The sequence below is a fragment of the Haplochromis burtoni genome, unplaced genomic scaffold (genome assembly GCF_018398535.1).
Source record: "Haplochromis burtoni strain Fernald_Lab_line unplaced genomic scaffold, NCSU_Asbu1 Contig_328, whole genome shotgun sequence".
NCBI lineage: Eukaryota > Metazoa > Chordata > Actinopteri > Cichliformes > Cichlidae > Haplochromis > Haplochromis burtoni.
In genome coordinates, this window is record NW_024582689.1 from 573,793 (window position 1) to 600,387 (window position 26,595).

General features: G+C 42.8%; 2 protein-coding genes and 1 long non-coding RNA gene across 5 annotated transcripts in view; 1 reads left to right on the forward strand and 2 right to left on the reverse strand.

Annotated features, from left to right (window-relative positions):
* Positions 1–17,387, reverse strand: pdcd4a (programmed cell death 4a). 2 transcript variants are annotated; one of them, XM_005941995.2, is made up of 11 exons: positions 16,950–17,387; positions 11,705–12,007; positions 10,984–11,081; positions 8,518–8,631; positions 7,963–8,184; positions 7,513–7,610; positions 7,308–7,422; positions 3,848–3,955; positions 2,197–2,307; positions 1,973–2,112; positions 1–1,185 (listed from the first exon to the last, which is right to left on the reverse strand). In XM_005941995.2, exons 1-11 carry the CDS (start codon positions 16,984–16,986, stop codon positions 1,134–1,136), a joined length of 1,398 nt encoding a protein of 465 aa, XP_005942057.1. In that variant the 5' UTR covers positions 16,987–17,387; the 3' UTR covers positions 1–1,133. The 2 variants fall into 2 exon arrangements, with proteins under 2 accessions (XP_005942057.1, XP_005942058.1); XM_005941996.3 differs by lacking the exon at positions 16,950–17,387 and adding an exon at positions 13,045–13,867.
* On the forward strand, positions 13,926–20,144 carry LOC121815843. Its single transcript, XR_006055408.1, has 2 exons — positions 13,926–16,065; positions 17,415–20,144. It is a non-coding gene; the product is annotated as an uncharacterized LOC121815843 (long non-coding RNA).
* LOC102297257 overlaps positions 17,202–26,595 on the reverse strand; it is a 22,503-nt gene continuing 13,109 nt past the window's right edge. For both annotated transcript variants that reach the window (XM_005941994.3, XM_042228523.1), the window contains one exon: positions 17,202–25,920. In XM_005941994.3, coding sequence (XP_005942056.1) covers positions 24,803–25,920 — 1,118 coding nt within the window. In that variant the 3' untranslated portion in view covers positions 17,202–24,802. The remainder of the gene's footprint in view (positions 25,921–26,595) is intronic.

Below are 26,595 nucleotides of genomic sequence, written 5' to 3' on the forward strand. Positions count from 1 at the left end.
TTCAATTTGTTACTTTTTTTAATGAATGAAATATATTTATTATAACTTTGGTCAACATGTAAAACTGTAAGACAGGGGCAGAAAAAGTCTCAATGACCGTTTTCCAAGAAAAGCTGGGGTTGTCTTTACACATGCATTAAACTTAATCCATTAAAGACAATTACCAGACGCCGCCGTCTAGAGCGTCTCTGCACGTCGAAGGCTACCCTGTCCAGAATCAACTGCTGACCACGTGGCTGTAAATACACGAGTTAACTGCAAGCAGAGTGCTCAAAATATTGCTCATTTATTTATTTTGAAATCACATTAACCCCAATTTATCTTCATTTTCAGAAATGGCTTCTGAAGTGTATTTGCCCTGATGCAAGTTTCAGATAAACACCCAAATAGTGCCCAAAACACCTTTTGCTTTCACTGGTGCTTTACGAAAGTAAACATTTGGCTTCAAAGCCCAAAATTCAAGGAGGAGGAAAAAAAAAAGTCATCACTGTTCATAAAACATTAATGAACAACTTAAACAAGAGGTACGAAACATGGCATCCTCGAAATAAGGACAGAAGCTGAAGAGTTTTAGATCCTTTCTGCTCAGCTAAATTACTAAGTGCTCGCTGGATACGGTATGCTCTGTCCCTCTGAGTGCGCGTTTCCATTTATAGCACATTATGTGAATGAAAACAAAATAAAAAATAAAGACACGGTAACAGGTGAAATTAAGCAAGAGACAAAAGCAATTAATCTCCCACGTAACCCAGCCTGTCCCCCTGTAGCTCTGCAGCTCTGACTTGTGTTATTCTTGACAAACAGGTACAAAGACTGAGGCAAAAGTGTCACATGAACCCTCAGAGAATATTCATCACAAAAAGGTCAAAAGAAAAAAAAAAGAAAGCAGTGACGAACAAGATGATGGGATCTGAACCCAGGCCGCTCTTTTCGGTTTACTTCCACCAAACGTCAACAAACGCTGGTTTTAACTGATGACATTATAAACATTACCAGGAGAGGAACAAGGAAACATTAGACCGCAGGCATGTCCGGTTTCAGGGAAACATGCTGGAGCAGAAACAGGGTGTAAGAACCAGTAGACACCCCCTCCTCTTCCTGCTGCTGCTGATGCCCCCTCTTCCTCCTGTAGATTAGGTCTTGATCATCCCTCCATCTCCTTCGCTGACAAAACGCTTCCGCCCTCTAGTGGAGAAAGTCAAGACAGAGAAATGTTTTAGTGTTGGTAGGCAGCTCACAGACTCACAGATAAAGACGTGGCACGTTTCACATTTTCTCACTGAGAACAAAACAAATCGTCCGCTGTCCAAAAAGCGCAGTGCAATCAAGAAATCACCGGGCCTTTACTGAAAATGTAACAGTGTATGTGTGGCTCGTTTTGAAAGATTCGCATCTTAACCTGGAGCAAGATCAGGAAGCCAGCAAATACTGACAGATGTGTATTTAAGCAATAATAGCCGTGTTTAGAAAATGAGAAGGAGGTCATCCCATCCAGTGTGGACAACCTGTAACATCAGAGCATGAAAATGTGCGATACATGTTCTTTGGAAGCTGTAGTTTGTCCTCCAACTGACAGCCAGCGCTGTTTGACGGGTTTAAAGGTATGTTCTAGTCCATCCTTAACACGTGGAAGACGTTGCATGAGCACACGAGTCTGCTGTTTGAACTGTGAGTGACGTCACTCTACGAGTTAAAAGCACTTAGAAGTAGAAAAGGGCGCTGGTGTAAATGAGGCTTGAAGTGAGAGAGCAATTTGAGTGCTTAAATAAGAGTAGAAAAGCACTATATAAGTACCAGCTCATTTAAAGGGACTTATGTTTGATTGTTTTGTTTTGGTATGGATAAATGTGGAATTACACCTTCACTTCACGCCTTTATTGTCAACAGGGACAAGATGTATTATTTTCCAGATTCTTTCTGAAACTTTCAGTGGAACGGACCTGAAATCATTAGACAATAAACCCCAATTCACCTGGAGGGACAGGCATCCCTCAGCTGTTTGGTGATGACAGACTCCTGATAGCACAGGTCCACAAAAGTCTCCATGATAGAGTGGGCATGTGGCACATCTAGGCTGATTTCAGGCAGCTCATCATAGACGCGCTGGAAACCCTGCAGGAGAAAAAAAAAAATGTATAAGTAGTAATACGAAAGTGATACAGTGCATAAAATGGTAGAAAATAAAAGGAGACTAACCCTGTTCATCTGATCAACAGTGATGAGGCCCGTTTTCCAGAAGGACTGCAGGAGCTTCATCATCATACTAGTGGCAGTGTCACCTTTAGACTCCAGCACCATCACTACAGCCTGGAAAATGAATTCAGAAACTGAATTTAAAATCTTTCTCCTCACATACAAGGTCTCGAATAATCAGATCCCATCTTATCTTGAAGACCTCACAGTACCGTATCACTTCAATACAGCACTTCACTCTCAGACTGCTACCTTGCTTGTGGTTCCCAGGATATTTAATAGTAGAACGGGAGAAAGAGCCTTCAGCTTTCAGGAACAGGCTCCCAGTTTGGAAATGGGAAACAGACACCTTGTTTAATTTTAAGATTAAGCTTAAATCTTTTCTTTTTGATAAAGAGTATAAAGAATACAGTTAGGGCTGTAGCAGGTGACCCCGAATCCTCCCTTAGTTATGCTTCAACAGATCTAAGCTGCTGAAGGCTTCCCATGATGCACTTGGCGTTTCTTTTTCCACTCTCCTTTTCATTCTCTCTGTGTTTATACACCACTCTGTCTTTAATCATAATTTATTATTATTAATCTCTGGTTCTCTTCCACAGTGTGTCTTTGGACCCGTCTCCCTGCTTCACCCCCAACTGGTCTTGCCAGAAGTTGCTTCCTTTTAATAGGGGAGTTTTTTTCCTCCCACTTTCACCACATGCGTGCTTATACAGGTTCATCTGCTTGTTGGGGTTTCTCTGTATTGTTGAAGAGTCTTTTTTTAACAATATAAAGCACTTTTAGGAAACTGCTGTTGTGATTTGACAGTATATAAATAAAATTGAAGTGAAATAGACGCACAATACTGAGAAACACGCACCAAGTATCATCATCCGATCAATGAATCGAAGTAAGAGAATCGAGGCCAGTAATCATCAACATTCTCTGAGCTGAACATTTTACAGCATTGTAAAGTGTTTCAGCCTACAGCCGAGGCAACTGTTAGACTAACATGAGACAGGACAAGGGGGGGTGAAACTGCCACGACTGTGCTCTCCTCAGTTGTGCCCTTTGCAGACCTTGGACTGTGTGAAAAATCCGTTTTTGAAGTCTGCGTGCCCGAAAAGTAAAACTGGCTGTACTGCAATTAGCTGCATAACATTGTGCAAATCTTAGCAGGAACCCACAAGGTCACACAAGGAAGCAGAATTATCACCGCTGCCATACGTGCACTAAGCGTGCATCTGTTTGCACTCGGTCTAATATGGAACAGAAAAACTTGCCATCCAAAAGTGAGCTTGTCAACTGTGTGCACGTTTGAAATTTGGTAACCAGTAATCTGTTTATACTTACACAAGGACACATTTTGGTTTGACTGATTTGAAGTGAGCTTAGCGAATACATGTACTGCAAATAAGAGACAATCACTGCCAAACACACAGTGTCCTTGGCAGAAAGCAGAAATGACTGTCACCGATCAGTTTTTTTTTCTTCCCAGTGTTGCTCTTCAGTTTACTTGACTCGACACCAGAGACAGAAAACACTTAAAAAAAAAAAGGCTCAGTTTACAGATTTTAATTCCTATCCTGTTATGTGTGAAGAACAAGTAGAAAAAAATAAACCTTCTACTTTGTTTGACCTCACTTGACTTGAACAAATAAAAAGCTGTGGATACCTCGTAGACCAGCTCATGGTGGAAATGAGGCACTTCCAGGTCCCGGAGACAGTGCTCCGCCTCCGACACGTCTCCTGATATCAGATACTCTTTGAGCAGAAGATTCATCTGAAACAAACAAACAGCCACGTTAGCAGTGTGTGGCAACGGTATCAAACACAGCAGAAGACTGAACTGATGCATTGCTGCCGCATCAGTTGAGCTGCAGGTCAAACACTCATCAAGACTAACTAACCCACGTTTAATTCAGAGTAGGTATAAAAGGGTAAAGAGCCATGCATACAGTGTTCTACACTGAATTATCCCAGTGCTTACTCTCACCATGTTTATGTACAATAAACCCGGTGAGAGTATACAGAAATGTAAGTAAATCTTTTTCTGTTAGGAGCTCCAGTATGAAAACATGTCTTCTGGCATCAATGCACAGAAAATCCACAAGCAGGAAAAAGGCTAACTAGAGCCCTGTACCTTCATTTAAAAAACACCCACTCATGATGGGAGACTCTGGCCAATCACAGATTGTTTTAGACCAGCTCAGGTGAGCAATTTAAGGGAGTGTAAAGAACAACAAAAAGAAACGTTCAAATCCAACGTAGAGCCAGAAATCATACATGTGAAGCACATCAAGGCACATGATGGTGGGAGGAGATCAGAAGAGAGGAGAGAACGAGCTGCACAAGGAAGGCTTGCTATCAAATTGCTCCTTTTCTTTTTTTCCTGCCAAATTACAGAATCTGCAACTAACCAGACAACATTTAAAGCACCTGCCTATGAAATATTTTCATCTAGCCATTACTCCAGGAATAACCCAACCTTCATCTGGGAAATAAAATCTATCATGAAATGTTTAACGTTCCCGACAGAAAGAAAAACATTTCTTTGTTTGCACTTCTGCTTGAATTTTCAGTCTCCGCTCTGTTTTTATAGCAGGCTCGGTTATGTCACTCTCACTGCAGATCTGCACGTACATCAGGAAGCATGGTTTTACTTCAACCTATTTATGGAACGATTAGTCATTCGATTAGAGCGCGTGATTGATCCAAGATGCTCAAAACACTGAGCATGACCAACACTTCTGAGTCAACTTTGGATCCAATTCAGCGACGGGTCTGAAAGCTACCGAGGCTGACACACCGCTCTCACTCGCACTCTTTAAATGTTGCACAACTTACAGTTTGGGTTTGTTTTCCTCAAGTGGAACTCCCACATTGTCCACACCCACATTCACACGGCAACAAAATCCCAGATTACTGAAGAGTGATTGTAAACAAAAACAAACCAGAGAAACAAAAGACCGAGTAGCAGAGCCCATCAGCACAAGCACACGCAGATGATTACTTATTATGATTACTTATTAAGCCATTTTCAATAAAAAATAAGTTTAAAAAAGTAAATTGTGATTGAAGTGCAGACTTTCAACTTTAATTCAAGGGGTTTAACAAGAGTTTTGTGTTAACTGTCTAACAATTACAGCCATTTTTATACACAGCCCTCCATTTTCAGAGGCTTAAACATAATTGGACAAACTAACAATTTTAAACATAAAGACTGTTTTCATATTTGGATGAAAAATCCTTTGCACTGCATTTGACTGCCTAAAGTCTGGAAGCCAAATGCTGCGTCTCCTCCCTTGAGATGCTCTGCCTTCAGTCGCTGCGTGTTTGTGGGTTTTTCTGCCTTCAGTTTTGTCTTCACCAACTAAAAATCATGCTCTACTGGGTTGAGATCAGGTGACTGACTTGGCCCCTGAGTATCTCATTTCTTTGCCTCCATAAAATCTAGAGTTGCTTTTGCAGGGCTTTGGCTCATTATCTACTTGCGCTGTGAAGCATCGTCCAATCGGTTTTGCAGAATTTGGCTGAATCTGAACAGAGAGCATAGCCCCGTCCACTTCAGTCCATCCTGCTACTTCTATCAGCAGCTACATCATCAATAAACACTAGTGGGCTGGCTGCATACGCACCTGTGCCGTAATGCTGCCTCCACGATGATCATCATGTATGTTTTGGATTATGAGTCGTTTCTCTTCTCTAAGCGCACTTTATCATCATCAGTCCAAATCATTTCCCCCCAAAGTGTTAATTTGCCCTTCTTGTTCTTGAGTGAAACTCACGGAAACCATGGAAACAATTAACCTCCACTTTAGTTGCCTTCTTTTGGTGTTGTTGTGAATGCAGCAGATTGTTGATCTGGTCACTCCTAAAGTTTTTGTTCTCTCCAACTGGTTTTATTTTAGTTTTTCAGCCTAATGATACACTGCCTCTACCGCAGTGAGATCTCCTCGAGCCTCATATTTAAAATTAAAGTGCCAAGCTATAAAACAGAAATGTAACATTTTCAATTAACTTCTGATGTGATGATCTCCAGATGGATCAGCTGCCATTAAATAAGAGAATAGGCCTCACCTGGCCATGAAATTGCTCATCAGTCAGCTGAATTAATTTGGAGCTTCTGGAAAAAAGCAGGTCATTGTGCATAAAAATACTGGTGATCACAGACACAGCTATGGTATCAATTTCAAAATCCTATGTATCAAATTCAGTAGATTTTCATAAAACTTTACCTCTGACCCCTGATCCTTAGGTCAAGGTCACTAAGATCCAAACTTGTCCCAAGACTTTAAGTAGATGAACCTACGGTATCATATTAAAACTCCTACATCGCATCGCTCTCACGTTGTTGCATTTACAAACGTACGTGTCCATTGCCCCTGCCCACCTGTCAGGGTGACAACAATACCCCATTTTTAAGCAATTAACAAGGTCCTTTTTTTAAACCCCATAATTTAAAAGGAGGGAAACATATGGACTTAAGTGTACATGAAGTTGCACGGTACACTCTGCAGTAATCCTCTGTCCTCCATCCTCCGGCCTGCGACCTAGAAACCAATTTCAGTACGCCACGTTAAAGCGTGTCTCAGTTCATAATGTGCATCACACGAGCAGAGGAGAGAGAAGGCTTGTTGTGTCAAATCCTGTCTCCTTGTGTCTTTCCCTCGCCTCCTCACACCTTTAGAGGGAGGGATCAAGACACAAGGAGAGGAATCGATTGAGACTGTCTTAATTTTAATCATTTATTTATTTATTATGTTATTGCAGGACACACTGGGTTTTTTAAATCTATGCATATGTTGACGCTTATAAGGTGATTTAAATTAAATCATGTTTATATTCTCACACACTGTTTATTGTATTGATTTGGCAGAAAGAGACTCTACTGTGAGAGTGTGTTTGTTTATGTCTGCCCCTCCCATGCCTTTTTTTTTTTTTAATTCTCACTTCTCAGGGGGTCAAAATCTTTGCTGACACAGCAGCTAGACTGTGGCGCTCTACCCAGCATGCACCGTTTTCGCCCTGTTTACATTACATAATGTAATACACACTTGGAACTCCGATGTGAGGGATTCACTATGATATCACAAGCGAGCGACTTATCAGTTTCTGAATGGGGTGAGGCTTACCTCTTTGATGAGATGTTTGACAGGTCTCAGACCTCCACCGACACCCCACACGTTGTCCAGGCGAACCATCTCCCTCTTCATGGACAGCAGCACAGCAGCGCGGTCTAAAGCCACTCTAAAGAAAAGGATCACAGTTAGGTGGAGGGGAAGGGTGGCAGGGGCACAATACAGCCTTTCTTACAACGCGTTGAACTGCGGCTTTCACCTGGCATGCTCACAGTCCACTTTGCCCTTGTAGCAGTCCAGGAATGACATGGGGAGGACGTGGTCTGCGATGGCTCTGGCTATAAACTGGCCTAACATCTGCAAGGAACAGGAGGAAAGATTACGGTAAGCGAACCAAGTGAAGCCACATAACAAACATACCCGACTAACATTTGTTTTATTATTTAGTTTTAGCTCTTAAATGTATTAGGCCTCTGCACTGCTGAAGGTGGCGATCTAGTATGCAACATTTTGCTGCCTCGTAATAGAAGAAAGATACAAAGAGCATGTGTAATATTTGAAGAGGATTTGTGTGCACCTTTGGGATAAAAAGGAGTGGTTTACACTTAACCACGGTTGAACCCTGCAGTGCCTCTCCACCCTCTGAAGCACACAGTTATATTTGGTAGCATATCTGTGAGTGCTTCTTCCCATCGTGCATCAGCTCTACCTGCGGGGCATCCGGTGTGTCCAGGATGAGGTCCGGGAGCTCTTTAAGCATCTTGTCGAAAGCTCGCCCCATCTCACTTTGCGACAGCATCTTCCCCGACAGATCAGACAGCAGGCGGGAGGTCAGTTCTCTGTGGCTCGCCTTGCCTTCGAGGGACAGGGACACGGCCAGAGAGGAGAACTCGTACTTGTGCTGGCCCAAATTGAGCTCCTTCAACAGCATCTGATAGGGTTTTGGAGGGAGAATTGCATTTAGTTTTTACAATTTAAGCATTTTCAAAAATGACCCCAAAACACAAACACATTATGCTTTTCAAAAGCGAGAGACACAAACCGAAGCCTAATCAGGCCCAGACAATCAAAGCACAGTGCGAGTGCAGGCCACTGAGAGAGGGAGTGCTTTCGTGTGCTTGGCACCCGTGCATAGAGTGAGCACAGCCCAATAAACCTGTTGTTAAAAGCTCCACATTACTTCAGTCATCCAGCTTTGTTCTTTAAACCTGCTCACTCTTGGTCAGCATGCACAGACTTCAAAAGCTTTATTATAATTACTTACCTGAACCTCTTTTGTGTCCCCGTGCTCAAAGTACTCCTGTACAATCGGGTTCACCATTTTCTCAAGTTCCTTCTCGTCTATCTCGGGCACGACCGTCTCGTAGACCGTGTCCCCCTGTGTAAAAATACACACACGCGGCGTCAGTCAGAAACAAGCACGCACAGCAGAGCGGATGCACGTTTATCATTGAATTTCTCATCAGCTTTGTTTCAGGATTATATGAAGTATTTTCAACAATTCTAAAATACACAGTTCAACTTACAGTACTGTGCAAAAGTCTTGAGCCACCCCTCATTTCTTTATACTTTGCTAGGAAAATGGGTGCAGTGGTTTGAAACATGCAAACATTCTGTACAGGGTAAAACAGTCAATAACAGAGTTTGTATAATTCTAATGAGCTTAAGACTCAAACGGACACCTTTATTCTTCTGAGGCAGGCTTCGCTGTAATTTCTTTAAGTAGTCTTCAGGAACAGTTCCCAAGATCCTGGAAGGACATTCAAAGCTCTTCTTTGGATGCCGGCTGCCTTTTTTTTTTTTTTTTTTTTTTTAACCCCGTTCTCCTGGATGCTTTCCAGATGTTACTGAATGTGCCGTGTTTTACTGATGGTTTTATACACTCACTGTTGTGCCTCTCTCCTGACCTCCTCTGTACATAGTGGCATTGATTTGAACTAAAAGTTTTAAGTTTGGATTCATCACTCCATAAAACCTGTTAAAACTGATTTTAAAACTGATTTTCAGCCCATTTCTTGTGTAATGTGATATTCCTCAGTCTTCTTCAGAATGGCGTCTTGAGAGTTACCCTTCCACTGAGACCATTTCTGATGTCATAGGTGTCAGGCTTTCAGATACTTTCATCTGCTGTAGATATTTTAAGTTTTAAGCCTAATAGCTCTTAGGAAATGACCTTATTGGTCCAAAAATAATTTTTTATGACAGTCAACCTGTTAACTTTAGTGTTCTTATAGATTGAACTCAAGAAATGGGAACACACTGTGTGGACTTGTAGAAACAAAATGCTGGAATTGTTCTGGTTTTTTTTGTCTGTTATGTGTAGACAACACTGGTTCATCCTCGAATTAGGCGGCCTTTTTATGCTTGAATGAGTCGTAGTTCAGTGTTAAGTAGCTTAAAGAAAATTCTTTTAAAATACAAAGAAACGAGGGGTGACTCGAGGCTTTTGCACTGTACTGTATGAGCTAATTTCGTATAACTGCGTGATATATAAGATATTTTTCACTGGAGTTTTCACAAGAGCATCCATATTCATTCTTGAGGTGCTTTTCTTTCCGTTATTAAAGCTCTGAACATCCACCGGATCCCCAGAGAGCTGTGCAAGACTCATACTGAGTTTGTGTTTCTGCCCAAAGAAACCAGAAGTTGTTACCTTTGAAAGTCTCACAACCATTTTGACCTTTCAGTTCGTCTATTGAAAACTTTTCCTTTTTGGGCATACCAAAAACTCCACAGAAGATGTGTAAACATAACACTGACTGAAAACGGGCTACCGGTGAGCTTTAACCTAAACTTCTGTCTCAACACTTGTATTTACGAATTCCAAGGATATGAGTAAACTAACGTTCAGCTGAGGTTTTGAACAACCTGGAGCACAAATGATAATCTCAGTGCAGGCTAACATATACATTTCTACAAGTCCTCTTAATTATTTGAGTTATTTTAAGGAAAAACCACCTCCTAAAAATAATTAGTCAAAGAAGAGGAAAGAGGCATTCCAGCGTGTTACAGTTCCCATTTCTAGGCAGCTCCTTTATCAGGTGATCTGTGCAGTCTGATTCAAAGTCCACAGTCTGCACATGTCTCGTCTATTTTTCTGTACCACTCTGTCCCAGTTCCCTTTTAACAGTCAACATCTTTACGCCACCTTCGTGCTCCAGTCAAGGCTGAAATCACACCGGCTTTTCTGAGCCATTTCCAAACAGTTATCAGCATTTTACAGACAGGAGCGCCGTTCCCAGCCCGCATTCAGTCGCAAGTGCAGCAAGAGACAAACAAACTCGGCCTTCGGCGTCACATGGATGATAACGGGGTTAAAGATTGCAAATAGTGTTGACTGCAATGGGACGGAGCCATCTGGATTTAAGAAACATGCTAGCAGACCAATTTTTTTAACGGGTTTCAAACAAAGCTTGTTAAGATTTTTGAAACGAAAACTGTCTTGTATTTCCCAGGAAATCCTACTGTCAACATTTCCGGTGTTTCTGCGTAGCATGGGAGATGGATTACAATGCATCTCATCAGCAGTTCAGAATCAGAATCAGAACGTGGACATAAAGAGATAAAGGGTGCCATCCAATGCACTGACTGCTGGAAGGAAAAAAAACACAAACAAAAACCCCCTGACTGCTGGATGCCAGCATTTGAAAGCAAAGGACTTACAGATATAAAACAAACCTGCTTGCAGATAATCTGAAGTGTTAAAAGACAAACCCCCCAGCGGCCTCACCTGATAAGATTCATCATAGTTGGGGTCGTGTATGTCGGGCTCCTCATCTTCGTAAACCATCCCAGCAGCTCCCCAAACTCCTTTACCACCTGCCCCACCTGAACACGAAGAGTCAGCATTAACAGTCAGCAGTATAAGTCATGATGCTCAGGATGCATTGCTTCAAACGTAACTGCACTGCTACTATAATGCCATATGCTTGCATTGCATTGAGTAGGTGACGGCTACGCACTATTCAAAAGGTGCCACATCAATTAGAGCGGTGAAAGCACCAGATGCAGCAATGCAGTTTTGGACAGATTCAGAAAGAAGGTACATCGCTAATAACCCTTTTCCATCAGTATCTACTCGGCACGACTCAACGTGGTTTTTAGGGTTTCACCTGGTACCGAGTAGTTTTTAAGTACATACTCGGGTGGGATTCCAAACAATTCGAGGCGATCTGAAAAAGTGATGTCATTTTTGAAACAGAGCATTGAGGGGAATTGGCTGCACAGAAACAACACTGTGGTCCTCGAGTCTGACAAAATGCCACAGAGTGAGGAGCAGGTATGCAATCGCCTCAATGTCCGCCTTTGTTGTAGCGTTCGTGTTGCAAACAAATGATGTCACTGGACGTTCTGTTGTGTTGCTATAACAGCCCCTTGAGTCGCGTTGAGCCGATCCAAGTAGAAACTAATGGAAAAAAGGGCTGAAAATTGCAGCGGACTGCAAATTATACCTTTTTTTGGCAGGCCTCTGCCTTTGCCCGTCCTGGATTTCCGGTCATTGGTGTTGACTTTGCCTTTCGGGCTGTGCGGGTCACCACCCGCCACTTCTCCCGACTCCGAGAAAGACTCGCTGGTGGAGTTGCGAGACGAGGATTTGCGCAGGCGACGCTTGGCTTTAGCTTTTAGACGAGCCTCGTGGAGCGCCTTTTCCTGGGGCGTCCAGTTGCCGTTCACCTCGGCCTCATTCAGCGAGTCGTCGTCGTCGCTGTACGGATGGTTAGCCTCCGCCACGGTGCCACCAGGAGCAAACCTCCCTGCAGTGAGAGGAGTGGATTTGTTCGTTAATGAACTGGTCTACACTGTGACAAACAACCTTATAAAAGTACACAGAATGGCCACAAGTATACAGACAATAAATATAAAGTTTTTTATAGCACGTCTTTGTCCTGTCTCCATCCCCTAACCCCAACCGGTCGCTGCAGATGGCTGCCCTTCCCTGAGGCTGGTTCTGCTGGAGGTTTCTTCCTGTTCAAAGGGAGTTTTCTGATTGGTAGATGGATCATCTACCAACGTCGCCTTTAAAAATAGTTTTTCACAGTGGAAAACTTTAAATATTATTTGAGCGGCTTTAAAAAACATCAACACTCTCAAGTGTTCCCAGCTTTGCCCTTTGTGACGACTGCAAAAAAAGAAAAACAAAGGACACACTGACAAGAACGGAAGCCACAGTAAAAGGTAAACATTAAACTACTATTTAGTAACAACACACGAGTCTAAAAATAATCCAGCACTAGTTTTCTGGACAATAACACAGACGACTCAAATCACCTACAGCAGCGGACTGATTTCTGAGGTAAGCAACTTTCATAAAAACTGCTCATGTCTGAGTAAAACACAAAAAAATAAATACAATTTAAAAAGTGAGTTTAAAAAGGTACAGCTCTGTTACTAAAGCCAAGTTTAGCTGCAAGCCTGAACAGTTAATGGTGACTGTATTTCCCGTCGATGTTTACAAAGCCAAGACTCACTCTGGCAAGACGACATGGCAACATTTTACCTATCGGTGTTGTGCAAGAAGTCTCGCTTTGTGACTTTTTCTGCATAAGAACAGCTGCACGACTATAGCAAAATAGTTCATACCGAAGGTTTACGGGCCAACTTCCAGTCTTAATTTTTCTTGCATTTGCAAACAATCAAGTGCACCCTTCAGCTAATACACTGGCTTTCTGTCCACCTGTGTGCGTCAGGGCAGTGTTTTGCACAGCAAACCAAAGGTCACATAACAGGCAAAACATTATTCAGGAAGTCTGCAGTGCAAACTTACTCGCATGCATAGCTTTTTGACACTCACCAGCAATATCAGAAGACATAAGGTGGATTGAGTCGGTATTTTAATACGCTTCTATGGGTGTATGGAGAAAAAAAAAGGGAACATAAATTAACCGAAAGTTAGCTTCTTGCAAGCGTGGGGAAACAAACAACAAACCAACAAGTGTGACTGGAGCTGTGATGCAGGCATGGAGGGAGGAGGGAGCGAGCAAAGGAGAGCACATGCTGTAGAAATGCTGACGCCAGTTTTTTTTTTGTTTTTTTTAACTCCTCTATGTTCTCGCGGTCTGTGGGGCGCAGCTAGAGTGGACTTGACTACATATGGCATGGCTGGGTCCATGAATGATCACATGACAGCACTGTAGGAGTGAGGGAAAGCAGCAGGAGGAATGCCTGAGGGTGAAATTCATACTCAGCACCCTAATGCATGGCTCCAAAAGGAAGTTTGTGGAGTTATAGCCATACAGGTTATAAGGACAAGCTGAAAACACACACAGGGCGTCCCAGCAACAGATAAGTATCCAAAAAAGGAGAACCAACTGTAACTTGTGGTTTCCTGCTTTTCTTTTTTCTTTTTAAATGACATTACAACAAAACAACACATCTGCAGAGTTCACAGTAAAGTTAATAACAAAGAAAAGGAAGGAGGAACCATCCTGATTTAACCTGTTGAAGTAAAAGTAGCACCACACCCTGGCCTTCCAAAACCTGTAAACAACCGACCACGTGTCACCTCCTCCTCCTTTGGTTCCTCCTCCTCCCTCCTCAGCACAGGCTACAAGGGCCTGTCCGGGCAGTAAATTAGGAACTACCCAATGGCAAAGTGCCAAACACACAACTGACCAACTGGAAAGGAGCAGAAAAATGAGAAGGCACAGAGGAAAAAAAAAAAAAAAAGCAGTTTGCAAAGACAAGAGTTGCATAAGCGAATGTAAGAAAATCCAACCAAGCCTGCTAACTTTTAGACTCTACAAAGACCACATGGCTGTCTTCTTAAAACAGGCCTGAGTGTCACCGTCGCAGTCCTGTAAAACTGCAACAACAAATCGCACTCTAGCCTTTAACACTAACACTGCACACCTACTAGAGCACCCAATGGAAACCTCCCCCTCCCACCCACTTAACACACATACAGATATAGGCAGACGCAGGCCAGCGCAGGACCTCTGCCCTGCATGACGTATGGGAGCTAGTCGCTGGCAGAGAACATGATCGGCCCAGTTCAGCTTTAAGTATCTGCACGACCGAGGCGTGCATGAATGAGAAGAAGGTCAGTGGAGCAGAGTTTTCACATTACTCCAAAGGGACGCACCTAGTTTATCAAAGCTGTAAATATAGTACATGTGCTGCCCAAGTATGAAGTTAGATGTATGCAAGTACAGCAAGTTCTTTTTAGTCAAAGCACAATGTCTGCACGTCTTATGACGTAGTCAAAGCCATTGATGTGTAGATGACGGATATATTTAACATGTTCACTCTCAAAGAAAGCTTCAGCTGACACACCCTACCCTCTAACAAATACTCACACTCAGGTGTAGTCTGCACATACAAGGGCTTCACAAAAGGTAAATATGTACGGCACAAACTACTACTCTCAGTTTCAGAGGGTTAAAATCAAGAGTAGCTGTAAATATATAGATATCTTTCTACATTAACTCAAGCAAATGTGAGTGGGATGTCCTTTGGGGCCAAATAAGCATCTGCACCATGATAAAAGAGGGGGGTAGGGTGTGGATGTCTTTGAGGTTTAACTGTCATTTCAGTTTAATGAAAAGAAACTCCGACTGAATTTTTCCTTAAAAACATGTACCAGGCACTTAGCCTAAACTTGGATGGTGATTTGTGCTTAAATATACAACTGCAGCGGGCTCACAAGCAGGCCACACGTGCAACAACAAAAAAAAGACCGAAAAAAAAAAAAGAAAGTGCTCGGTCCTTGTTTTTTTTTTATGCTGGAAACGTTTGCTGGTTGCAGAACAACAACGACAATGATAAAGTGCTCACAAAAGATTAGAGCTACTCTGATAAACAGTCGAGAGGCTGATGGCTCGTTTTGTTATCATCAGCCAATCACTCGTGTGTTGTCAAGCACGGGCGGTTTGCTCAGCTTACGAACTAAAGGGCCTGATGGTGTGTGCAAACATGTTTTTCACAAATGTGAAGAGGTAACAAAAGAAGAGCAGCCACAAAGAGGTCCAACGTGATGTTTATGGCCACGATGCCCTTAATGCACATTTATACACATGCTCTCTCTCTGAAGAGATCACAGACCTGCTCCCACACTGTGGGGAAACATCCTGCTCACAGGGGCAGTGTCTAATTTTTAGACCAAGTTTTTTTATAGAAGCCCTTTTAAATCCGTGCCAAATGACCATAAAGAGGAGGATAAATGCAAACGCTGCGCTGCCATTAGTCGATTGTGTTGGTGTAATAAGAATAAAAGCTGCAAGAAGCTCCAAAACTATTTCCAGGGTCAAATACTTTTGCACTTGACACAGTTTTGAAAGTGAGGAGAGGCTTGTTCTGTTGCAGAAGTTCCCATTTAAACCCAGTAGATGGGATGTTCTGGCAGTGCAAAGCCATCACTTCAGCCACTAATAACTCATCTTATTACACCTTAATTAACACCTAACAGCAGCACCTTGTTGCAGAACTGACAGAAACGGCCTAAAGGTCTGATCATCTGGGCGGATTAATACGACTTTACACCCACTGCTGTGTGAGCTCAGAGTGATCCACGACCTAACGAGGAGCCGTTCTCCTTCTTGTTTTCCAAGCCAGACAATAGACTCTTTGACGGTGTCTGTCGCAACCTCATCAATGAGGCTTGACCTTCAAGGAAGTTAATGCAGAAATACCCATCCGTGCACACATGCTCTCACTACTATGACATACCAATAATGCACCATGTGGGGTGTCACATATACATACATATATGTATATACATATAAACACACACACACACACATACAGTCTGCACAGACAACCTTGGGACAGGCAGCTGCAGGGCGTTTTCAGGCAAACAAACCAATGGAAGATTATGGTAAGTGTGATCCATACAACCTTGGCGCTAATAATGCATTTCTTATGTAACACTTAAATGCACTGCAAAGCAGAGCTTATGTAAGGTTTCGCTGTTGGCTCGTATTCTGGAGTGGGCTGTACATTTCCACATCACCGTCGAAACCATGTGGGTCATGTTACCATAAAACAACAATAACAACAACAACAACAACAAATAGAGCGCAATGATCATCAAAACCATCGCTCATATAACCCAAGAACGCAAAAAACAAACAAGCAACCTCGGTTTCGTTTCTATCTATGATCAAACACGGTGATATCTTCCGCAAACCCGGATCTCAACATATGACTTGGTGCAGGATATTGAGGTTTAATGCCACCTGCACAGCTTTTAAAACACGCAGGGTGACATGGTGCCACGCGCACGCACAGACGGAGGAATCGTGTCTGTCAGCTTAAACACAAACTCCTTTCTTTGTTCGTTTTTGTGTGTGCGCGCTTCCTGGGCATCGAAGATGGACTATAAGAAAAAGTCTCAACGACGACTCGCAAAAGCGGAAGTAAGCGCGATCTCGTCCAATCAAAAGCGCGAAAGGGTTAAATGTAAAAGCAGACCAACAGCAAGCTTACAAAAGAAAAAAAAAACAAACAGTAAAAATACAAATGGGGTTTGGTGCGAGTCGAAAACGCAAATCTGCGCTACAGTGCACAGATTTATTTTTAATCTTTTGCACCCACCACCGCCTCCCTGTGTGTGCGTGTCTGGTTTTTTAAACGGAGCACATGGTAGTGGGAGCATGGCTGGCGTTGCAGACAGTCCCATGCGAGGAGGGACAATGGATCGAGCGAGGAGGCCCTATCTGTGTGGTTGCTTCTCCAAGGCTGGAGGTTGGATCCACTCACCGTCGGCCTGAGGAGCGGTGTCCATGTCGGTCGCCATGGCGCTCTCTCTCTTCAAATGCTCGATTAAAAACCCCTGGCGGTGCACTCCTCCTCCCGTCGAGCTGCCGTTAGCTGCAAGAGGCCCCCCACTAAAATAAAATAATAAAAAAAATTAAATAACAGTCCTGCAGGTCAAACCTCTGCACAGCAGCCTCGTTTACTGCGAGTTTTACGGGCAAGAGAGACGGAGGGCAAAGCTGGAGTGTCTTTTTCGTGCTTAGCTTAGAGAGGAGTAAAAAAAAAGATGAGTAAAAATGAGTGAAGGCGCGAGATGGAGGAGTTCAGTCCTCTTGTCCGCGTGCACAGCTGGGGTGTAAAGTTAAAAAAAACAATCACGCTGTGGGGGGAAGGAAGCGGGTGAACTAGTTGAAGAGCATTTCATCAAACAGCCTGGAAGATAAACAAAGTCTGTTTTTAACTTTGCAGGAGCGACGCGAGAGGAGTCACGTGTCGAAAACGCGGACGGGGAGTGGTCAGCGCAGGGGGTGGGTGCTAATCCCTAGCGACCAATCACAGAGCAGCAAACGTCTGCACGTCTCCAACGGAAAATACCCAAACAGTGCTGTTTTTTGATATCGATCCGATACCAAGTAAATACAGGGCCAGAACTGCTGATACCGATACTGATAGCGATATTTTTAACCCGTAAAGGCAGCGTGAGAGCAGTGTCACTCTGAAAATTCACACATTTTAATGACAACTAAATCACTACGACTTTTACTTTCCACAATAATTTGTTAAGACAGCAAGAACTCACCTTTCTGCCTTTCTTTTTTTGTGTATTTTTGATTTCCAAAAAATAATTTGTTTAACACAGATCAGTGGACCACATGCTGAACTCAGAGGATAGAAACAAAGTAACAATCCTACTACGCTGGTAGCTCTGAAATTCCAGTGTTGGTATCGATACTAACATATTTGTATTGTTCCGCCCACTTCTATTCAACAGGATTACCGCCCAGCAGAGTTTCATCAGAATGGTTAGAGAGGTTACGTCAGGGGTTTTTCTTATGCATGAATGATCGGTTTTGTTTTAATTATTATACTTTTAAAGTAGGGCTATGGGGTAGTTTGTGTGTGTTTACTTGCCTTTTGATGCGCTATATCCTTTTATATATAGGCTTACTCATCTTTTTGTTGTTACACATATATTTAATTATTTAAGACCAATAAAGATTTTAAAGAAACCGTCCATCGCACAGTGCCTGTTTGTCCCTGATATGAGTACCTAAAGTAGTTTCCTTTGAAATGCAGACTCTTCAGTCACATTACTGCAGGGGCCACTGAATGATTGGAGAACAGATGTTAGTGGTGCAGATATTTGGATCAGCCTTGTTCTAGCTTCTTTTGCTTCTACTGTTACAATCCTTGTGAATTTTACTAGTGTTACAATTAATACTTTTATTTATATTTGTTGATTTTGAGGCTTTATGCAGCCCTGGTCTGTATCTGATTACATGCAAGTTGCTCTGTGACTCCTTACTGTACATTGATCAACTTGCTATAAATAGATAAAACGTGATAATCCACATTTAAACACCTTTTTATGTCATCTGAAATCTCACCGCTAGGTGGCGTTAAAGTATGTTTGATCACATGGGCCCGTAGTATTTGTCACTGTCACACTATTCTTTCACTGTAATGGCCTGCCTGTCTACTCACTGGCTTAGCCAAATGTTGGATCACGGTGCACATTTTCTTCATTTTCTTTCTCCCCACGGTGATAGTGGGTCCACCTTCACGTGTCGTTGAATGTGGGTGGTACACACTGATACCATCATGCCATCGATGAACCGGTTTATCCATGTTTTCTTCACTTGATGCTGTAGGCATTTTATTAAATGCAGATTAACTTAGGAATGTATGACTATAGATTGTGACAGCAGATTTGAGCGATTCGGTTACTCTGAGTGTGTGTGAGTTTGTGAAATAAGAGTATTATTGTTGTTTTGAGTCAGGGCAGTGAAGTGAAGCTCAGCACTGGAGACGTGTCCCTTTTCAAAGGTAACACGTAAGCTCAAAACTTGTATAAGTGAGAAAATACACGCATTGGCCACTTCATTGGGTACAGCTGCTTGCTTATTAATAGGGGCCTTTCTAATTGGATTCTCTCCAGGTACTGGGACTGTGGGAGGAAGAAAGATTAGGTTAAGATTAGGTTAACTAGAGATTCTAAACTGTCCAAAGGTGTGAATGTGAGCACAAACATAGAGATGTTTTAGCCCTGTGACAGACTGACGACCCGTTCAGGGTATATCCTGCCTTTGATCCTATGACAGGTCGAATAGGCTCTCTTTCTTCCTTAAAGAAAAAAGGTTGAAATAATATGGTCAAGTTGACCTGGTGGAATTCAAACTGAGCATTAGAATGAGGAAGAAATGTGATTTAAGTGTATTTTAATGTGGTATTATTGTTGGTGTCAGACAGCTGAGTATATCAGAAACTGCTAATCTGCTGGGATTTTCACAACCATATCTAGGGTTTACAGAGAATGGTCTGAAAAAGAGAAAATGTCCAGTGAGAGGCAGTTCTTGCTGATTACAGTTGTTAGAGGAGAGTGGCCGAGAGTGGCCGGCTTTGAGCAGGTAGGAAAGAAAAAGGTAACTAAAACAACCACTCATTTTTGAATGCATAATACACCAAACCTCATTAAACCTTTGCCATAAAGAATTAAAGAAAATGTGAAGTTTGAAATAGGTCTAACTCAGTACTAGCAAGGTGTACCTAATAAAGTGGCTGATTAGAGTATAGAGGATCACTTCTCAGCCTCTTATACTTTGTGTGATCATCACTGTTGCATTGCCAGCAAGGCAAGGACACAGATATCAAACTTCAGAAAAGTCAAAAACCTCTCAGAGTCAGAGCTGACTGCCGGATTTATTCTGAGTCATTCACGGCGACAGATACTCACGAATAGGAGATTAGTCAGGCGGCAGATCGGGTGTATTTCACAGCAGAATATGTGAGAACTACAGGCGCGTATAATGTGAAGCAGAAGTACACACATGTATTTGGTAGCACATTTATTTTGACACAAAATCCAGTTTTCTGTTCAATAGAGTTAAGCAGACGTCTGCGTCCAATATCGCAGAATCTCAGTGATGATCAGTGAGATGGAAGAAATCTAAATACAACCCCACCTTCTAAAAAACAAAACAAAAAAACCCCCCAAACAAACAAAGCAAAAAAACATGATGGTGTGCAACCAAACAGACACAACAAACGTGAGAACATCTCACTCAGTATGCATCGGAAATCTCTGAATCTGCTTTACACCAAGATACAAAATCAACTTGATATCCATGATGACACGAAAAAGTTTTGGCTTTTTTTTTTTTTAAATCGACAGTTATTATGTTAACATTATACTCAACATTATCCTCACAATAAGCGACAGTGATTTTTAACAAGAAAACGGCACGGTTACTCTCTCACACATACGTACGACACGCTGAAGAGCCGCAGGTAGAATTGCACAAAGATACCTTCAAAGTACACCACATGTTGTAGTAATATTAATCGGAACTATTCCATGTACAGTCACATATACATACTGCTATATATGCTGCTGTCTCGTAGCTGCAGGAGTAGAAGGAGACAGTCTTGAGTTATCCTGAATCAAAAGGATTGGATGTTTTGTTTTTTGTTTTCTGGCAAAATGGTTCAACGGCTGTACCAATGTGAGGTTTGGGTTTTTTTTGTATTTTTATTCAATTCTTTAACTTTTGGCATTACAAAATAAAATCAGTACAAATATATAGTAGATACTATCTTCAGAAGGAGAGAACAGTCCTTTACAGTCAAAACTCGAGCGAGGTAACAGTCTTATATCAGGCCTTGGCCAAAGAGTGGTAACAAAGGTAAAATCTGGGGCATATTTCTCCACACAAATTGGCTTCTGACAAGGCGAGACAAATCAAACCGCTTCTATTTACACTGACGTCAAATGAAAGCAGGAGTCGGGATACAATAAACCCCAGTGTGTGACTCCTATGTTTCACCATCTTGTTCAGGTTCAGTCATAGAAATTAAACATCCATCCATCCGCTTTCCACCAGCTCATCTGGGGCTGGATCAAAAGGGAATCCCAAACCTCCCTCTCCCCAGCCACCTCCTTCAGCTCATTCGGGGAAAGCACCGAGGCATTCCCAGGCAGTGCTGAGGGACGTAGTGTCTCCGGCGTGGCCTGGGCCTACCCCGGGGCCTCTTTCCACGGGAGCATGCCCAGGAAATCTCACCCAGGAGGCATTCTAATCGGATGCCTGAACCACCTCAGCTAGTATCCGATAGATCCACACGCTAACTTTGTGTTTCTGTTAATAGCTTCTATGCCGGTAGTGCAGTGGTTGAACCTGTTGCCTCACAGCAAGAAGGTCTTGGGTTCAAATCCATGAAGTGTTTCTGGGAGTCTGCATGTTTTCCCTGTTCCTTCTGGCTTACTCTCAGACTCCAAGCATTGTAAATTGCCCATTCATATGAATATGAGACTGGCAACGTGTCCAGAGTGTACCCCACCTCTGCTCTATGGCAGCGGGCAAAGGCTCCAGCTAAGCCTCCATGACCCTGAACTGGATAAGCGGAAGAAAGTGGATGGATACTTTCTAAACTAATATCAAGAGGACGCCATATAAAAATGGTATTTTTTGGCCTCTTTTCTAAGTGTAAAATTTAAAACAGAATGATGCCCCTTAAGACAATTATCCTAATTAAAATCTACAATAAAATGTAAAAAACTAAGCACTCACTAACCAAAGCGTCAGTGACATTACAGCTCATTTGCTTCATGATCCATCACAGTTCAAAGGTTGTTGTAATGTGTGAAGTACAGAAAGAAAGCTGTGCGGCACTTTTGCACAAATGAATGATAATTAAAGTCGAGGGAGAAGTCAAGGAGGCTCACAAACAGTCGTATCCAGGATTATCTAGCCTTGCTTCACTAAAGACAGACCGATACTCCAGGAGGAGAAGCGATTCTTGTAAAAATGACTTGTACAGCCTTGACCTTGAGCACAGTGTGGGTGAAGACACATCAGGTGATCACTGTGTTTCATTAAAATCTGACCAGTACTCTGGGAGGAGTACGGATTCTTGTGAATTGCGGTGGGACAAACGGACGACGGATGCCTCGCTGTGGCGTAAGCGCACTGAACCTTCAGTCAGATGAGCTTAAAAAAAAATCAATACAAAACACTAAAGTTTAAGGTCAGTAACATGCAAGACACACACTGGGGCTTTAAAATACAACCCGATAATATAAGTTTGCACTTACGCCAAAGGCATTTTTTTTAAAAACTGCTGTGTTTGTACAATCGAGGGCCTTTGCCCAGCACAGCTAGCATATGAGTCATAAAGAGGTAAATGTCATTTCAGTTCATCTCATTTCCTGTCAGCCAGCATAAACCAGAATAAGGAAAAAAAGTGTGAATACTATTGCTAAATACTATTTTTGCAAGTCTCACATGTAATATGAGCATTTTAAAAAGAGACTGCTAAGTACTCTTAGAAAATATTTTCGCCATTCGATTTACAGCTATTCCTAATCCACACACACACGCACGCACACGCTCAGATTAGCTGGGAAACTACGGATTCCTAACAGAAAAATACTTTTTCAACTAGGCACCACTGATCAACGACACACATTACCTAAAACTAATGAAAATGAGAAGAAACGCAAGGCTCCAAAAAGGCTTTTTTGCCAGTATGTCCAGAGGATGAACCATCTTTGTCAGGCCATCAGCGAGTCACTGCAGAGGTGCTTTGAAGATGATCATCAAGAGATCATCAGAAAGCAAACTGCCACTCAAACTTCCATGCAAACTCACATCTGAATGTTCAAAAGAGCAAATGTGACTTGTTCTTTTTTAGGAGTGAACTGTGCTAAATTAGATTTCTCTCCACACTACTAAGAGTTAAAAGCTTTGCCCTTAGGCATTAAACAACTAGGGACACGAAAAAAGTGGCCTCCAGTCAGCGAACTACTGAGACCCTTGTCTCATAATAACAACTACGGCAAGACAAACATGTACAAATTGTGTTGTGAGACGCTCTCCGTTTATTTTTGAGCACATTGTTGTACTGACAGATAACTACGAGAGAGAACGTATGTGCTATCCCCCGCCAGGTGAGCATGGCAGGCTAATGCAATCCTTGGCCTTGCTCTGGATGTCAACTAGTCATCAACCAGGAGGCATTTAGAGAAAAACAGTCTGACTCTGCGAAATCCCGTTTTGCCACAGCAGTATTTAAAATAAAGGAGATTCTGTTCTGTGACTTCAGATGCTTCCATCGTACATTTACACCTTTGATATTTAACAAGTATCACTCGACACAAACAGTCATCACGATGGGCACGTCTTTCCAAAGTGACTTCTCGAAGCACACGCCTACAGACTGGATTGCCACGCTGGCATAACTCTGTTATTTTTTTTCTTTTTGTTAAAAACAAACAAACAAACAAAAAAAGCTTTCAGTCGAGCATCATGCTATAAAAAAATCCTCAAAAAACAGCTTTGAGTGCGTTTTTTTGTTGCAATGCATAACCTTTTACATTCATTATCAGTTTAGGCTTAAAGTGTGCGCCTAGTAAAAAACTCAACACGAGGATTCAGAGTGATATTGCCTTGCAAAAGGCAGGAGCACGTTAAAACTGCACTGAACCCAAAGACAAACAGCTGGCTAAGTATACAGTATACTGATGTAACAGTCCGAAACTATAATGTATAACTACAATATCATAGTAAAGCTTTGCCACCTGCACATTTAATTAAAGTTTGTACCCGCCCCCCTTTTTAAAAAAATCTTTAAGAAGGAGGCAACATAAGACACAAGGTATAAAACACTGACCCACTGAATCAATCTATGATAAGGGAAGTGGGCTCCAATAAAAAAAAGAAAAGGTCTTTCATGTTTTAATGCCTAAAAAGATGACCAATATTTTATGTTAAAATGTGTGGATTTGACAAAAGTCAGAATATTTTATATCCACAGGCTGGCAGCCGGTGATACGAGCTCCATTTCAGAGCTAAAAATGCTGCTTCGATGCTTCGTACAGAGAAACACTGACAAACATTTTATCATAGTGGCTCTAGCAAGAAAAGGATGCAGAAAGGGGAATTATTTTTAGGATTTTGAGCCATTTGCATTTTAAGAAAAGAACACCTCGTACTCCACAACAAACCCAAATCATCTCTTATAAATCACAAGAACTTTGAGGTCTGGGGATCCCAAAATAAAATACAGAGACCCCCTCCTAAAAATGTTACTCATCTGATCTGATGGCTTGCAGACATTTCTGTAAGCTCTCCAAGACTTTTCTTCAGTGATCACATTTTTCACTTCTTAAGTCTTCATCGACAGGCGGATGACAAATTAAAGGAAAACCCAGAAGCTGTTGGTATAGTTCACTCGTCTTATTAACGTAGTAGTCTTCCAGGGTTGTCCCCGTCCACAGGGCGGTCCATCAGAGGTCACTGGGTGGTTGGATGAGTATGAAAATCATGTCAATAATTTTGCTAATGCCTGTGCAGTCACCTGATCTCAGCTCAGTTATACACTAATGGAAGATTTTGGAGACTTTCTACAACCATCATCCAAATGCCCCTTTTTTTTTAAAGAAAAAAGGACAAAAAAAATAGTGTGCCATCCCTTCAGTAGATTTACAGAGATTTGTAGAACCAACACTAAGATGCAGTGAATCTGTTCTGATAGCTCAAATCTTCCCTAAGACCGATCGCTTTCTTTTTTTCCTTTAATTCGTCACTCATCCGGTTACAAAGGCTATCCCACTTTTCCTTCCTTCCATGGCTGTTTACTTACAGGGACTCCACAGTGATGATAGCCTCGTTTCTGTTAATGATGACGCTAGAAGGCGAAGAGACATGGCCGTGCTCCTCCGTGCAGTCGTCCGGCACGGACGACTGCGCGGCGACCTTCTTTTGCTGGGAACAGTCCACGCCGTCCTGCAGCACCTTCTCCCCTTCCTTCACGACATCTTTCCCTCCCTTATCGAAGCGCCCCTTCTTTGGGTCCTCATCCTCTTGTTGCCCTCTTTTCACATGGCAGCGGCACACCTCAATACCCGAGTCACCCGTCAGCCGTCGATGCCGGAAATGGTCCTCCTCATCCTCGTCTTCGTCGTCGTCCTCCTCTTCTTCTTCTTTTTCCCTTTTTTGCTCCTCCTTGCCGCCGCAGTGCACAGAGACAGCCACGTTTGATAAGAGGAGAGCCTGCTTAGGAGCTGAGTGCAGGGGCCTGGTTTTTGGATCATGAGGTGACGTCTCTTCTTTCGCTCTCTGAAGAGCCATGGCTCCGAGTGGGTCCGATGGAACGAGAGGGTGGACTTGACCAGCGGGAATTGAAGATAGCAGCGAGAGGGGAGAGAGCGGAAGGCGAGAGGAGTGTGAAGGACGGGAGTGCAAAGTGAGAGCAAGTGGATGAGATGGAGGCGAGACTCCTTCACTACCGTTAGAGGAACATCTCTGCACCGGAATGACATCTGGAGTGACCGCAGGTATAACATCAGGTGGAACCTGCGAGGGTGGCGATGGCATCAGCGTGAAGGGGACCCCGACCCTTGGCACCACGGCCAAATCTCCTCCTGCTTCACTGGGCGTGGACATGTGGCTGCTGTCGTACGTCTCATCCGTCACCTGGACAGAGAAGGAGGTGCTGGATGGGGAGGTGAGGGAGCAAGACTCACAGGAGCAGCTGGTGTAGTTATCAGAGCTCTGTGAGGAGGTCAGACCGCTGGGGCCGGGGCCCAAGTAGGGAGGGCAGGGGTGACGGTGGTGGTGATGATGGGGGTAAGAGGAGCTAGGACCTACTGTGGCACCTCCCTGCAGTGCAAAGATGGAGCTGTAAGGAGGGGGCGGGGTGCTGGGCTGCGCAACAACCTCCTCGTAAGAGGGCAACTTGAAGGAAGCCAGAAAACCTGTGACGAAAGAAACACACTTTTAGGCTTCAGCTCCGGGTACGCAGACTAGTGTTACATGTCAGTTAGCTTTCTCATGGGGTTATGCCTCATTGGTGTGGTGTGGCAAGCTCATTTGTAGTCGAAGCTTACTCCTCCCACATGCCAGGGCGGAGAGGGAGCTTCACGGTGAGATGGGTATGAGTGTGAACCTGCTGGCGTCACGCTCCTTTGGTTTTGTGTTATTTTTAGAATCTGTGAATTTTTCCTTCCCAATTTCCGTCTGAAGGTGTTTCTGCTATTCTATCATGTGATGTCTATATTTTTCAAGTTTTGGGTTTGAATTCTTTACTATTCTATAGAGTGATCTCTGGCTTTACTTTATTCTTGTTCTCCTGAAGTCTTTTAGTTTTTGTGTTTTAGGTTCTTATCTCTGTTGTAAGTCGTTTTCCTTTGGGTCACAGTGGTCCCTCGTTTATTGCGGGAGTTACGTTCTAAAAATAACCCACGATAGGTGAAATCCACGAAGTAGCTAACTTTATTTTTTACATTATAGATGTTTTAAGGCTGTAAAACCCCTCACTATAGGGTTGTGCGATATGACCAAAATCTCATATCCCGATATAAGAATTTTATCGTCCCGATAACGATATAAATCACAAAAATGTAACATTTTCTGTAAATTCTGTGAATCTC